General features: G+C 38.8%; 2 protein-coding genes across 2 annotated transcripts; both read left to right on the forward strand.

The window, feature by feature from the left end:
- The first annotated feature begins 348 nt into the window (after window positions 1-348).
- LOC115524137 (keratin-associated protein 13-1-like) lies at window positions 349-861 on the forward strand. Its single transcript, XM_030330505.1, has one exon. It carries the CDS (start codon window positions 376-378, stop codon window positions 859-861), a length of 486 nt encoding a protein of 161 aa, XP_030186365.1. The 5' UTR covers window positions 349-375.
- A 5,570-nt stretch (window positions 862-6,431) lies between these two features.
- Window positions 6,432-6,971, forward strand: LOC115524067 (keratin-associated protein 13-1-like). Its single transcript, XM_030330417.1, has one exon. The coding sequence runs from the start codon at window positions 6,477-6,479 to the stop codon at window positions 6,969-6,971; it is 495 nt and encodes a 164-aa protein (XP_030186277.1). The 5' UTR covers window positions 6,432-6,476.
- The last annotated feature ends 7,567 nt before the right edge of the window (window positions 6,972-14,538 follow it).

Below are 14,538 nucleotides of genomic sequence, written 5' to 3' on the forward strand. Positions count from 1 at the left end.
AGAAAGCATTCCTCGGCCAAATCTGAGCACATGTACAACTAGTCATGACCAGAAAAATAAGAGGGGCTTCCTTGGCCATGACGGAGTACGCATTAATTACATATCGTCATAGCATTTGTAACATGGATGTAATTCTTTGACATAGAGCTATAAAATGAGTGCACCCATAAATACAAGATGAAGAGAATTAGTTAACTCCAATTACAAAGAGGATTACTGAGTTACATGTATGCAAATGAGGGACTCCAAATCTGGAAAAGATGGCACTGTAAAGTGCCACACCCATTGCTGAGAGTATATAAATGCCTTACTTGAGAAGCAATATTCAAGCACAGAATCTTCTGTCACTCAGCTGAACTCCCATCTCCTGCCAACATGTCCTACAGCTGCTGTTCTGGAAACGTCGCCTCCCAGTCCCTTGGGGGCTACCTGCGCTACCCAAGCTCCTCCTGCGGCTCTTCCTCCCCCAGCAACCTGGTCTACCGCACTGACCTCTGCTCTCCCAGCACCTGCCAGCTGGGCTCCTCCCTCTACAGCAGCTGTCAGGAGACCTGCTGTGAGCCCACCAGCTGCCAGACGTCCTGCGTGGTGTCCAGCCCCTGCCAGACGTCCTGCTCCTTCCCGAGGACCTCCACGTTCTGCGGTCCCTGCCAGACGACTTATTCTGGGTCTGCCAGCTTTGGGTCCAGAAGCTGCTATTCTCTGGGCTGTGGATCCAGGGGCTTCAGACCCATGGCTTGCAGAGTCCAAGGTTTCCCTTCCATGAGCTATGGATCTCAGTTCTGTCACCCATCCTTCTTGACTTCTAGGACCTACCAGTCTTCTTGTTACAAACCAATGTGTAGATCTGGCTTCTACTGATCACTTTACTAAATTTCTAACCTTATTGTTCATCTCACTAATACCTCTACTCATAACCTTTATTCTCTTCATCACTTGCAGGAAGAAGTAGCTTCTTATTCTTTGATTATCAAATTCTCACCTAGTGTCTGCCCCCAAATACTGGCTGACAGATTTTATTTGAAAAATTCTCCAATGAATATACTCCCTGAACATAAGGTCTAAAGTCTGCATTGCAGATAAGATTCATGTTATTGGATTTTCTTCCAAAATTGTATGAAAAACCAAATGACTATAATCTAATAAACTTACTGCTTCTGATATCCAGCTGTTTATTGTTGTTAGTTGTTTATTGGCTAAGTTTTTTTACTGTGATAGATAAAGAAGATATGAAAATATCTATCTGCACCTGGAAATAGATTGGAAATCTTGAGAAATTGGGGGCTTGAACTAATTTTGAGGGACCTCAGACATTTTTCTTACTTAAACTACAGGTAGTGGAAGACTATTTTGTGAATGGAAATCTCAGATTCAGGAATGGGATTGATTTCCTCACAAGAAGTGGTAAGGTAGCAGACTAGCTGATAGTTATATAAGGAATGCAGAGAACAAAAATAATGTTTAGATTTATATGGTGAGGCTTGCACATGAAAGAAAAATGGAATCGAACACAAATGAAAATGACTATGTATTAATTTTAAGTAGTTTGGCTTGAAGTCACCCACCTTTTCTTAGTAAAGGTGATAAGCACCTGTAATGTCACTGATGAGTTCTCAATATGATCTTCTCTACGTATGTGTAATGAGTGATGCCTTAACATTAGAGTGAAGAATCTAAATTCCTAAGGATGATTTCCACCTTGGTTTTGACTCATGTTTCAAACTAAAAGATAATAAGCATTTGGTACCATCAGGAATGGTGATTTAATGCATATTTAAACACACAAAAACATGGGCAAATATTATCTTTCATTTTCATGATATCATTCTCTGTTTTTTTAGGCAAAGTATTTCCAGGAATATCAAAATGCAAAGATAGATTTTGATAAGGAACCTACTCCCGATTTGGGCTGTGTGCTAACAGTTCAGAGCCTGGAGCCTGCTTCAGATTCTGTGTCTCCCTCTCTCTCTGCCCCTCCCCTGCTTATGCACTGTCTCTCTGTCTCTCTCTCAAAAATAAATAAACATTAAAAAAATTTTTTTAACAAAAAGAAATTACTGAAAATTCAGTTAACTTACAGTTGAAGGAGATATTTATGAGGTGTGTCAATGGAATACATGGTTAAAAATAGTTGATGAATGGAGCACTTGGGTGGCTCAGTTGGTTAAGCATCCAACTTTATCTCAGGTCATGATCTCACAGTTGATGAGTTTGAGCCCTGCGTCAGGCCCTATGCTGACAGCTCAGAGCTTAGAGCCTGCTTCGGATTCTGTCTCCATCTCTCTCTGCCCCTCCTCCCACTCACGCTCTGTGTCTCTCTCTCTCTCAAAAATAAATAAACATTAACATTTTTGAAAAAAGATAGCTGATGAGTAACTGTCACTCCATCATTTAGAGGTATTACATTTTATTTGTTTTTTTTTTAGAGGTATTACATTTTAAACCACAATAATTCTTGTTTCCACCCCCTTCCATTCAAACCATTAAAATAGTTTAGTGCTCAGACGTTTACTTCTATTTCTCGTAATTCTAATCATTCTTTCATATTTTAAAAGCTAAATATTGTATCTAAGGATTAATTATGAATTTTAAAGTTATTCCTAAGGGGGACTAAGATAAAAATTGGTATACTTAGAAATGAAAAAAGTATATATTCAGAATTAATATCTTTTGCCTAGAAAAATCTAGATAAAGAAAATACATGTGACATGTTCAGAAATTACCAGGGACAAAACATCAGGGAGGTTTCAACCACCACAACAACAAAGTCTCAGAATTTGTGACTATTTTTAGATTAGGAATATTGCTGAATCCAAATGAGAGGCTGATGCAACTCATGAGCTCAGGTAACCAAAACTGAAGGTTACAAACTTCTAATGATTTTGACAAAAATTGTCTGAGACTCTGAACAAAACCTTAGGACTAGGGTAAGCCTCAAATATTGACCCCTTCCTATGAACTAAAGCTCAGTTCCAAATTATTTCAATGCTTGATTAGATTAGTATGGTATAGAGACGACCTTCAATAATTTCTTTACACAGGCAGATATAGATATAAATGTAAATGCAGGTATAGCTTTATAGGTATAGATATAATTATAGATATACTTTTATATAGATACGGATGAATATATAGATGATAAAGATAGATGATGTAGATAGAGATCATCTGATACCCTTGGGAAATTCACCAGGATTTAAGAAGTTAAGAAATGATTAAATCCGAAATATGTATCATGTGGTAGAAGTCACTTTAGGAAATAAAAAGAGAAATTTAAGATTTTAAGAGAGAGAGAGAGAAACATATTAAAATAACCAACTAAAAATTCTAAAATTGAAAAGTGCAGTAAGTTAAATGTAGAATTGTTGAATGGATTAAGAAGAAATTAGACACAGCTGGAGAGACAATTGGAGATTGTTCTAGAGAACATATTCAAACTAACAAATAAAGAGAATGCATCAGAGTCAAAACTGATGAACAAAAAGGAAGAGAAAACTTTAAAATCACCAACAGGGAAAGAAAATGCAAGTTACCTTCAAAAAAGCCTCAGTAAGATTGACAGCTGAATTCTAAACAGATAGAAAAAGGAAAGCAGGAAAATAATTAAATATCCTCAAATTTCTGAAGAAAGAACACTTTAAAGCTAGAATACTTGACTAGTGAGTATTTGTTTCAAAACTAAAGGAGAAATGTAGAATTTTCAGACAATCAAAAACATAAAGAATCTGTCACTACCTTTCCAGCACTAAAATATATAATAAAAGTTATATATAGTCAGAAGCAAAATAACCCCAGAACATACAAAAAAGATCTAAAAAGAAATGAAGAGTAAGCAAAAGATATATATTGGGTAGATGTAAGCAAATTTGGGTCGTAAAAACAAGGAGGCAAATACCTATCAATATACATAAGCATAACTGAAATTATAATAATGAATATCCTAACATAATAATACATGAATTGGGATGCCTGTGTGCCTCAGTTGGTTAAGCATCCAACTCTTGATCTCGGCTCAGGTCATGATGGCTCGTGGGATCCAGCCCCACATCGGGCTGTGCACTGACAGCTTGGAAACTGCTTGAGATTCTCTCTCTCCCTCTCTCTGCTCCTCCCTTTCTCGTTCTTTCTCTCTCTCTGTCTCTCAAAATAAACAAATAAATTTAAAAAAAAGAGAAGCTGTCATTAAAAATAATAGTGCATGAATTGGGGTAAAGATAACTGACCCTAAGATTTCTGACATTCTTGGGGCGCCTGGGTGGCTCAGTCGGTTGAGCATCCGACTTAGCTCAGGTCATGATCTCGCGGTCTGTGGATTCGAGCCCCACGTCGGGCTCTGTGCTGACAGCTCAGAAACCGGAGCCTGCTTCAGATTCTGTGTCTCCCTCTCTCCCTGCCCCTCCCCCACTCGTGCTCTGTCTCTCTGTCTCTCAAAAATAAATAAACACTAAAAAAAATTTAAAAAAAGGATTTCTGACATTCTTGCATTGGGCAGGAAATAGTAAAAGTGTTCATTTATATTAGCAAGTCAACAAAGCATGCTGTGAACTCTAAGGCAGCTGTGTCCAGTAGAACTCCTGTGTTGTTGAAAATATTTTTATCTGCATTTTCCAATATATGGCTTCCATCAGCCACGTGTATCTATTGTGCTCTTGAGACGTGGCTAATATGACTGGAGAATGAAACTTTTAATTTAATTTAATTTAATTTTAATTGATGTTAATTGAACTTGATATATGTGGATAGTAGCTAGTCTGTTGGATGGTGTGGCTTTAGGGTATCCTCTAAATGAATTACAAAGTCATGGATATCATCCTGAAAGGCTGACAGAATTGTTGTGAAGAAATATCTTGTATTACATCTAATAATCTTCATGTCTTGTCATACAGCAAACTTTGGGGTTAGTAAAACGGGAGATAGCATTTTTTGTTTCTTTTTCCTGATGATTCTTTTTACTTTTTCACTTCTCTGTTTCCTTATATTGAAGAAACTCTATTTTAAGTAGACAATAATTTTGGTTTTTAGTCCAGTCTGATAGTCTAAGTCTTTTCTATGGATTATTTAGTCTATTAGAGTTAACTTAATTATTGATAATTTCAAATTTCTGCTTACACATTTTCTCTGTGTAATAATAAATTTTCACACTTTTCTCACTTTTGGGAGAGGTAATAAAATGTTTAAAGTTAGAATTTTATCCTTTAAGTTATTTTTTTATAATTTCAAAAATTGTTAGTAAGTTTTCAAGAGATTTTAATGATCATTCTTAATTACTGTTTACTTCTACCTGTATATTAAGAACCACAAACCACTTTATTAGTGTTATGCACAGTATTTAGACAATTCACTTATATTTCAATCTTTTTTTATTGCCTCCTGCAATTACAAGTTCCCCTCTGAGGTAATTGTCTTTCCAACCGGAGAAAATGCTTCAAGATTCATTTTAGTTAAGTTTTGCCTAATGTGGAGAACTCTATAAAAGAAAATATTTAGATATTTTACAATAGAAAAATAATCTTAGAGAAAACTGAAGTAGGGAAAAATGTTTTTACAATGAAGGAGATAATCGTAAGATAAGAACCTAAAGATAAAAATGACCAGAAAGTATTGTGTAATAAGACTCGTCCTAGGAGAGCAGGATTACTGGACACATTGTAACTACAGGTGATAAAAGGGACAATGTGTATATGAAAAGCCATAAACTATATTAATACAGAACCTGTTTTTATTGAAATTACACACAGATGGAAAGACCCATAGTATCACTAGTTACCTTCCTTCACCTCAAGAGTATTTGACTCTGAGTTTCTTCACACATGTACAAACTGGTCTCCACTGAGATTTTTGTCCCGAATTAATCTTGCTTAGTCATTTTGCCTTTAAACACTTGTCCTGATTTCTCTCTGTGACCCATCATATTTCTCAGTCAATTTATCGTATCTATTTTCCCCTTTCCAATGGATTTGAGAGGTATATATATAATGTAATGTAATGTATAAGAAATAATTTTAGGGAATGAAATACATTTACAGAAAGAAAATCATTGGTGACAAATAAGGTGCCTCTATTCCACTGAGGTTCATCTCAATCCCTGCCTTTAGAGCTAAGCATTCCCCAGCCAATGTACAGGCAAAAGGCACAACAAGTCTCAGCCAAGGAGAAGAGTAGGGGGTTTCCTGGTCGTGATTAGTTGGCATTAATGACATACAGTCATAGCATTTCTGACATTGAGATGGTTCGTTGGCTTGGTGCTACATCACAATGAATTCTCCCACAAATATAAGGTGGAAGGAATCATCTGCAATTAGAGAAAATATCACTGATGTACATATAGGAAAATGAGAGGTTCCAAGTGTGGGAAAGGTGACTGTAAAAATGCCACACCCATGGTTGACAGTATATAAATGCCCCAGTCTAGGAAGCGACATTTAAACTCAGAACCTTCTCACTGTAACTCAGCTGAACTCACATCTCCTGCCAACATGACCTACAGCTGCTGCTCTGGAAACTTCTCTTCCCGCTCCCTTGGGGGCTACCTGCGCTACCCAAGCTCCTCCTGCGGCTCTTCTTCCCCCAGCAACCTGGTCTACCGCACTGACCTCTGCTCTCCCAGCACCTGCCAGCTGGGCTCCTCCCTCTACAGCGGCTGTCAGGAGACCTGCTGTGAGCCCACCAGCTGCCGGACGTCCTGCGTGGTGTCCGGCCCCTGCCAGACGTCCTGCTCCCTCCCGAGGACCTCCACGTTCTGCAGCCCCTGCTGGACTGCTTACCCTGGGTCTGTGGACTGTGGATCCAGAAGCTGCCATTCCCTGGGCCGTGGGTCCAGCTTCAGACCTCTGGGTTATAGAGTCTGTGGTTTCCCTTCCCTGAGCTATGGATCCAGTTTCTGCCGCCCAACCTACTTCTCCTCCAGGAGCTGTCAGTCATCATGTCACAGGCCAACCTGTGGATCTGGATTCTGTACATCCACTTGTTAAGGGTGCAGACATTTTGAGGAGTGTGTCGAGTCTCTAAACAGGGAACTTATCATCTTCATGATCTTGAGGAAAAAGTCTTCAGTCACCTTTTCTCCAGCCACAAAGCCCTGACCAAAGAACCTGTCTCTAACATATACTGAACTTAACGATTAATTTTATTGGATTAGTTGATAGAATTGGTGGAATTAAATAAATGGTGAGATCAATTAATGGAATTTATGTTAATAAACATGAATTATCGTTAATGAAATAGTGGGATTCTTGTTCATGTATTTATTTTTTATTTATTTTTAAAATAATTTTTAAATGTTTTATTGATTTGTGAGAGAAAGAGGGCGAGAGAGAGAGAGAGAGAGAACGAGTGGGGAGAGACAGAAAGAGGCAGACACAGAATCCGAAACAGGGTCCAGGCTCTGAGCTGTCAGCACAGAGCCCGACACGGAGCTCGAACTCATGAACTGCGAGATCATGACCTGAGCAGAAGTCAGCTGCTTAACTAACTGAGCCACCCAGGCACCCCTCTTGTTCATGCATTTTATTCACAAGAGATGAAAACCCAAATGAACATAATGTAATAAACTCATTCATTCTGCCTTCCAAATATTATGCTAATTTTATTGTTAGTTTTAACTGGGTAAGATGTTTGAGTTTTTTTGTTTTTTGGTTTGTTTTTGTTTGTTTGTGTTTGCTTTTTTGGGGGGTATTTAATAACTCAATTTTTACCATGTCTATGGGAGCAAACTTTGTAAACCTAATAATAGATTGATGAATTTGAGCTAATTTATTTGGGGCTTTAGACATTTATTTCTTTAAAACTTTTTTTCTGGGGCACCTGGGTTGCTCAGTGAGTTGGGTGTCCGACTTCGGCTCAGGTCATGATCTCACTGCTTGTGAGTTCGAGCCCCGAGTTCGGCTCTGTGCTGACAGTTCGGAGCCTGGAGCCTGCTTCAGGTTCTGTCCCTGTCTCTCTGCCCCTCCCTTGCTCACGCTCTCTCTCTCACTCTCAAATATAAATAAAAGATAAAAATTTTTAAAGACACTTCCTTTCTGTAATCCTTTTTTATGCATACCTAAACTTTATATGAATAATAATCTCAAGAGCAGTATAGAGCATATTTCCTCCAAAGGATGCAGGACCTTGGTGTTGGCTGACAAAAGGAAAAAATACATCTGATACACCTAAATTCCTGGACGGTGGCAATTGACCTGGTCAGCTAATTAGGGACCTGGAAAGGAGAATATTAGAATACTGATACAAAGGAATCTGGTGTAGAGGCATGTGGATAGACACACGTACGTGGACACACAGTGTGTATTTCTTCTTAGTGCCCACCGGAATGCATCAACCATGGAAGAAACAATCAAGTAGACAAAATGACTCCGCCGGTTGACGTGAGCCTACCTCCATCAGCAGTCCCTACAATGCTGGCAAGATGAACAAGTGCACAAAATGAACCAGGGGCTATGAATGGGTACAGTAACATAAGCAGAATCTACTTACAAAGCTGATACAATTATGCCACCTGTGACTGTCCAATCTCAGTGACGGAGGCTAATGCTAAACTCTCACCATGACATTAGTGCTCAAGGAGACCAACTGGCAGCTTGGTTGCAAGTTGAACGTAGTCCTCTTCTGCCCTGGAAAGATCAGTGTTCCTTCTCAAACATGTAGATATGCATTCAGAGTATGAATTTGCTTTTTATGCTTACCACAGCAGCGCCATTATTCAGGAGTTAATGAATAGCTCCATCTACCAACATGGGACTGCTCCCACTGTAGCGACCAATCAGGAAATCCACTTTACAGTAGGGACGGTGTATGTCGAGATCCACAGGTTTTAGCAAAAACCACAGCAGCCTGAAGCTACCTGCCTAATACTGCGTTGGATCAGTGTACTGACTGCAAAACTGAGCATGGAGGCAATGCCTTCAAAAGACTGAGCTCCAAGTATCCACCTACTATTACTTTCAGTGACTCATTTAAAAACTTTGTGCTTCCTATTTCTACAGCTGGGATTTTCAAGGATGGAGACCCAGTTCTCAAAGGCAGACTTCTTAAGGAACACAACAGGCATCTCACTGAAACGTAGCTATGGCTGCTGCCTGAGCTCTTTGGGCTCCTTATTGTCAGGAACCGAAAGGCAAATGAATGAATAAATAAATAAACAAACAAATAAATAAATAAATAAATAAATTAAATAAAATAAAAAAGAGTTGTCATCCATCTATCCCTGGGTAGATGACCCTGATCAGTAGAAAGTGCTAATGTTACTGTTACACAGTGAGGGAAGGGGGAATACGTGTGCAGCTCAGTGAATCTACTTGGATGGCTCTTAGAACCTCCCGTCCAACTGTGGACATGATTTGTCAAATGCAGTGATTCTCGCAAGAAAAAAGTATATTTATCAGTATTCATGCTTCTCAAGAATAAGTCTTGGGTAACACCATCCGAGAAATCCACCATGACCACCAGAGGCGGTAACAGAGGGCGAGGCAAATGTTTCATGGATGGTGAACGAGGGCGATGGTGAGCACCAGCTAGAGCCACAAGATCAAATGCAGTGACAAGGACTGTGTTTCATGCCATGGCCTTGCCCTTTTATTATTCCCCTCAGGAATAGAGGCCTACCAGAGCCATGGAGACTCTCTCTCCTGACACGTTGACCCTGAAGGTGCCACCAGCAGACTGTGACGGGTACAGATCGGCACTGGAACTCACATCACATTGCTGCACAAGAGGAATAGCTCTCTGGCTTTGACAAGGAAAGCCAGCTGACAGGCTTTCTCTGTTGGCTTCTTTGGGCTCTGCCTCCCCTTTTAGCCAAGGTCAAGTTTTTCTCATGGCAGTCAGTGACTGAAAGAGGTGGTAGAATGGCTTTGTTCATTCACAGGTGCTACTCTTTTATAAACGTTTTGTTCTTCTATCCCTGTCTCAGTGCCTGCTTCCTGAAGAATACAACTACCAAGTTGTTTCTCTATTTTTTTTGAAATTTGTTGTTTCCACCTAAGTTGATTTTCCTTCAGCCCCCACAATCTCTCTTAGTATTTATTACAGTGCAAATTTATCTCACATAGTGAACCCATTGGAAATTAATGCTCAGTTATTTTACTATTCAAAAGAAAAAGTTGTTCTAGGAAGTGAACCCTAGGTTCCTTTAAAATTTGGATGATGCAAATGAAAACACAGTAAACCTTGGTTTGTGAGTATAATTCATTCCAGAAACATGCTTGTATTCCAAAGCACTTGTGTATCGAAGCAAATTTTCTCATAAGAAACAGTGGAAACTCATGTGATTCGTTCCACAACCCAAAAATATTCATATAAAAATGATTATCATACTGTAATAGAATACAAAATAATAAAGAAAATACAAATTATAAAGAAAAATAAACAAATTAACCTGCACTTAACTTTAAAAACCTTCATGGCTGGTGTGAGGAAGATGAGAGAAAGGAGGGTTGCTGTGTAGGATGACTTTCGCTGTCACTAATGGAATTACTGCTATCTATTGGCTCAATGGAATCTTTTTCTTTTTGTGCAAATTTAACAAGGAACCTATCCAATGACACTTGCTTTTGCCTCCTTTTGAAGATTTCACAGAAATGTGACATTGCATTGATGATCACCCACAATCTTGCAGTGAGAGAGAGAGAGAAAGAGGAGAGAGAACCATTGGCTCAGTTGTGATCATGTGACATCCGGCATCACATACTACTTATATTGCAAGACATCGCTTATTTATCAAGTTACAATTTAGTACAAATGTTTGCTCATCTTGTGGAACGTTCACAGAACAAGTTACTCACAACCCAAGGTTTTACTGAACGTGAAAATACATTAGATATTATTTGTTTTAATTTTTTTTAACGTTTATTTATTTTTGGGACAGAGAGAGACAGAGCATGAACGGGGGAGGGGCAGAGAGAGAGGGAGACACAGAATCGGAAACAGGCTCCAGGCTCTGAGCCATCAGCCCAGAGCCTGACGCGGGGCTCGAACTCACGGACCACGAGATCGTGACCTGGCTGAAGTCGGACGCTTAACCGACTGCGCCACCCAGGCGCCCCAGATATTATTTGTTTTAAATGGCATTTAGATGAAAAGATCTCCATAGGCTAAAAGTAGATAGAAGAGATACCTAAAATCCCTGTCTTTTCCTTTTTCCCAGATTTCCACATTGTCACCATCACTCCTGCTCCCTCTTCTAATGGCCTGAGTCAATCTCTTCTTGTGACACCGTCTCGAGCCAGTCTTTTTGAGTCTCTTTGCCTTTAAATGTTTGCCTGGCTCCTTCCTATTTCTAGCCACTTCTCATTATGTGTTATTTTTCTTCCCTCCATTGGATGTAAGAAGTTCTGTATAATAATATGTGATAGATGGAGTATGTGATAGATGGAGAATAAATTTGGAGAATGTAAATCAGTGGTGACAAGTAGAATCAATCATTAGAAGCATCCTTATAAAAAATAAATCTATGTCACTTATCACTTGGCACAGTAGAAAAGTGACAGCAAGAATCCCGGAGTGAAGCAAGAATAGATATACATGCAGTCATAGCCAGGGAGAGAAGGAGCTTTCCTGGCTGTAACAGGTTGAGGATCGCTGACAAATAGTTCTGGAATTTCTAAGATAGGAATGATCATTGGCTTTGTGTTATAATAACAAATTATAGCACCCATAAGTACAATAGGTACGAGTCTAGTCAAGTGCAATGACAGAGAAGATTGATGATTTACACAAATGCAGAAGAGGGTATACAGATGGTATAAGAAGATTGTACCTATACTCTGACTCTGCCATGCCAATTGATGAGTATAAAATACCCCGTGCACAAGATCACCTTAAACCTCAGAATTTTCTCAACTCTCAACATGAGTCACAACTGCTGCTCTGGAAACTTCTCCTCCCCCTCCCTTGGGGCCTACCTGAGCTACCCAGGTTCCTCCTGTGGCTCTTCCTACTCCAACGATCTGGTCTACAGCACTGACCTCTGCTCTCCCGGAATATAGGCAGTGCTCTTCTCTCTGCAGTAGCTGTCAGGACACCTGCTGTGAGCCCAACAGCTGCCAGACATCCTGCATGGAGTCCAGCCCCTGCCAGACATCCTGCTCCGCTCTGCAGTTCCTGCCAGTCAACTTATCCCATATCTATGGACTTTGGGTCCAGCAATGGCTTCTTTCTGGGTTATGGATTTAGGAGCAGCCATTCACTGGACTATGGATCCAGTGGTTTCAGACCCTTAGGTTATGGAGTCCATGATTTCTCCTTCCTGAGCTATAGACCCAGTTTCTGCCACTACATTTTGCTTCTAGTAGCCTCCAGCCATCTCGTTTTCAACCTATCTATCTATTTGACTTCCACTAATCAACTTGTTGAGATCTAGTACATTTATGCAAAATCATCAAAATGTAGTTCCATCATGCTCATTATTTCCAGTGGCAACTATCTTAGTCTTTGATCGCCAGTTCCATACCCAATCTTTTTCCATCAATCATAGTCTAACAGACTGATTCCTGCACCGTTTTAATTTAATGACTTAATTCCAAAATGAGCATAATGTCAGCATTACAGATTGAATTCATGAAAATTTGTTTCCAAATGGATAAAAAGTAAAATAAGTATAACCCAATAAACTAATCCATTCTGGCATTGAAATATTTGTTTGTTATTATTTATACATTATTGACCAGAGTTTGTGTTAAGTTTGATGTGGCTGTTTTAATAAGAGCTCAATTTGCATCTCAGAGTAAATTTTGGAAGTCTGGATTTGGTCTAATTTCTTCCAACTATGGATATTTTTCTCATTCAAACTATAGTTACTGGACATCCATATTTTATAGTTTTGTTTTAAGTTTATTTGTTTTGAGAGAGAGAGAGAGCGAGCAAGAGAGTGTACTCAAGCAGGGGAAGGGTACAGAGAGGGAAAGAGAGAATCCTAAGCAGACTCTGCACTATAATGACCCGAGGCAAAACCAGGAATCAGATGCTTAATCAACTGACCCGCCCAGGTGGCCCAATATATTTTACAGTTTTAGGTCTTATGAATAAAGTTCTGAGACTTAGGGTATATTTTGTGTCTTTCAAAAAAATGGATTTTATCTATGTGTACAGACAGAATGTGACTATGTAGTTGACAGATTCATCAGGAACTTCATTAACAATAATAACATTTAGGTTTACATGGTTAGTATGATAAATGAAAGAAAAACTAAAAGCCAGTTTAAAAAGATGTAAGAGTCTTAAATTCTAATGAGCTTACCCAAATCTTATTTTAAAATGGCCAGATTCATGCATCTGATGATGAGGGTCCAATGTCATTCCACTTTTCTATATGTATGGAAAGATATTCTTGGTGGGGAAAATGTGTCTGATGCCCTATTAGTGCTTTAGTCAAGCCCAAACTAAATATAGGTGAAAAAAAAAGCTTTTATGGCAACAGACTTGACTATTTCATTTGGATGTCACTATAAAGTTGGGGACACTATATGTTTACTCTTTGGGTAACATTCTCAGCTTTCACAGGCTAAATAGCTAAAGAAGCCCCTGTGAGACTAAAATAGCAGCAGGTCCCAAGGAATAAAAACAAGTTACAAAAAGACATTATCCTTATCTAGTGCCATAATCAGGGTTCAAAGAATATCTTACTCATTATTTCCTTAGACCCTCAAATAGATCTACGAAAAGACTATTTTTAAAATTCAGGTGTTTTAAGTAGGAGGAAATGAATACAATTGAGGTGTTTTAAGTAGGAGGATCAGAGACTTCGCTAGTCATGACAACCAATATTGTCTCTCCAGATATTGCCCAGTATTCCTTGGAGGATAGAAGGCACAACTGCTCTTGTTTGAGGAACCGTTTATCTAAACTAACACATGGAGAGAAAGAGAGGTGAAAAGAATTTATGCAAATATGGACCATAGCGAAAAGATTGAACATACTTGTCTTTGGAGTCCTAAAACAGGTACGAGAGAGAATTGGGGAGATAATATGTTGGGGAGAAACCGCTAAAAATTTTCAAAAACAAAGTCAATAAACAGTGCCAACTAAAAGTTAGATAAAAATCGAGAAAATACATCTACACGCTAGTAAAACTCATGAACACCAGTGACAGGAATGTTTCTAGGAAACCTGAGAAAGAAAGCTAATTTCCTTCTAAAAAGGAAAAAAAAAGTGATGATGGGACTAAAATATGAATTATTTACAAAGATAATTGAATGAAATATTCAAAATTCTGAAAGAACACAGATGTCATCCTAGAATGCTATGCTCAATCAATGTGTGCTTCAAAACTGAAGATAATTTCAGACAACGAAAAATTCAAGAGAATATCTAAGCAGCAGACTGGCAAACAAAAAATATGTACTAGATGTTGTCTGTTATTGAGGAGGAAAAAGTCTGAAATCCAGATATGAGCTACATTCTTCTCCTTTTTTAAAAACCATTATGTTTTTTTGGTTACGGTATGGCTTCCCAGTGGACATATTTACTGGGATACAAATGACCCCTAGCCAACATTGGGCAAATACAATAAAAATACCTTCTAGATAACCCATAGACAACACATCT

This window comes from Lynx canadensis, chromosome C2 (assembly GCF_007474595.2).
Source record: "Lynx canadensis isolate LIC74 chromosome C2, mLynCan4.pri.v2, whole genome shotgun sequence".
In the NCBI taxonomy this organism is placed as follows: domain Eukaryota; kingdom Metazoa; phylum Chordata; class Mammalia; order Carnivora; family Felidae; genus Lynx; species Lynx canadensis.

Bases quoted from the DNA above. Each gene is read 5' to 3' on its own strand.
- LOC115524137 (XM_030330505.1), top strand. From the start codon at position 376: ATGTCCTACAGCTGCTGTTCTGGAAACGTCGCCTCCCAGTCCCTTGGG.
- LOC115524067 (XM_030330417.1), top strand. From the start codon at position 6,477: ATGACCTACAGCTGCTGCTCTGGAAACTTCTCTTCCCGCTCCCTTGGG.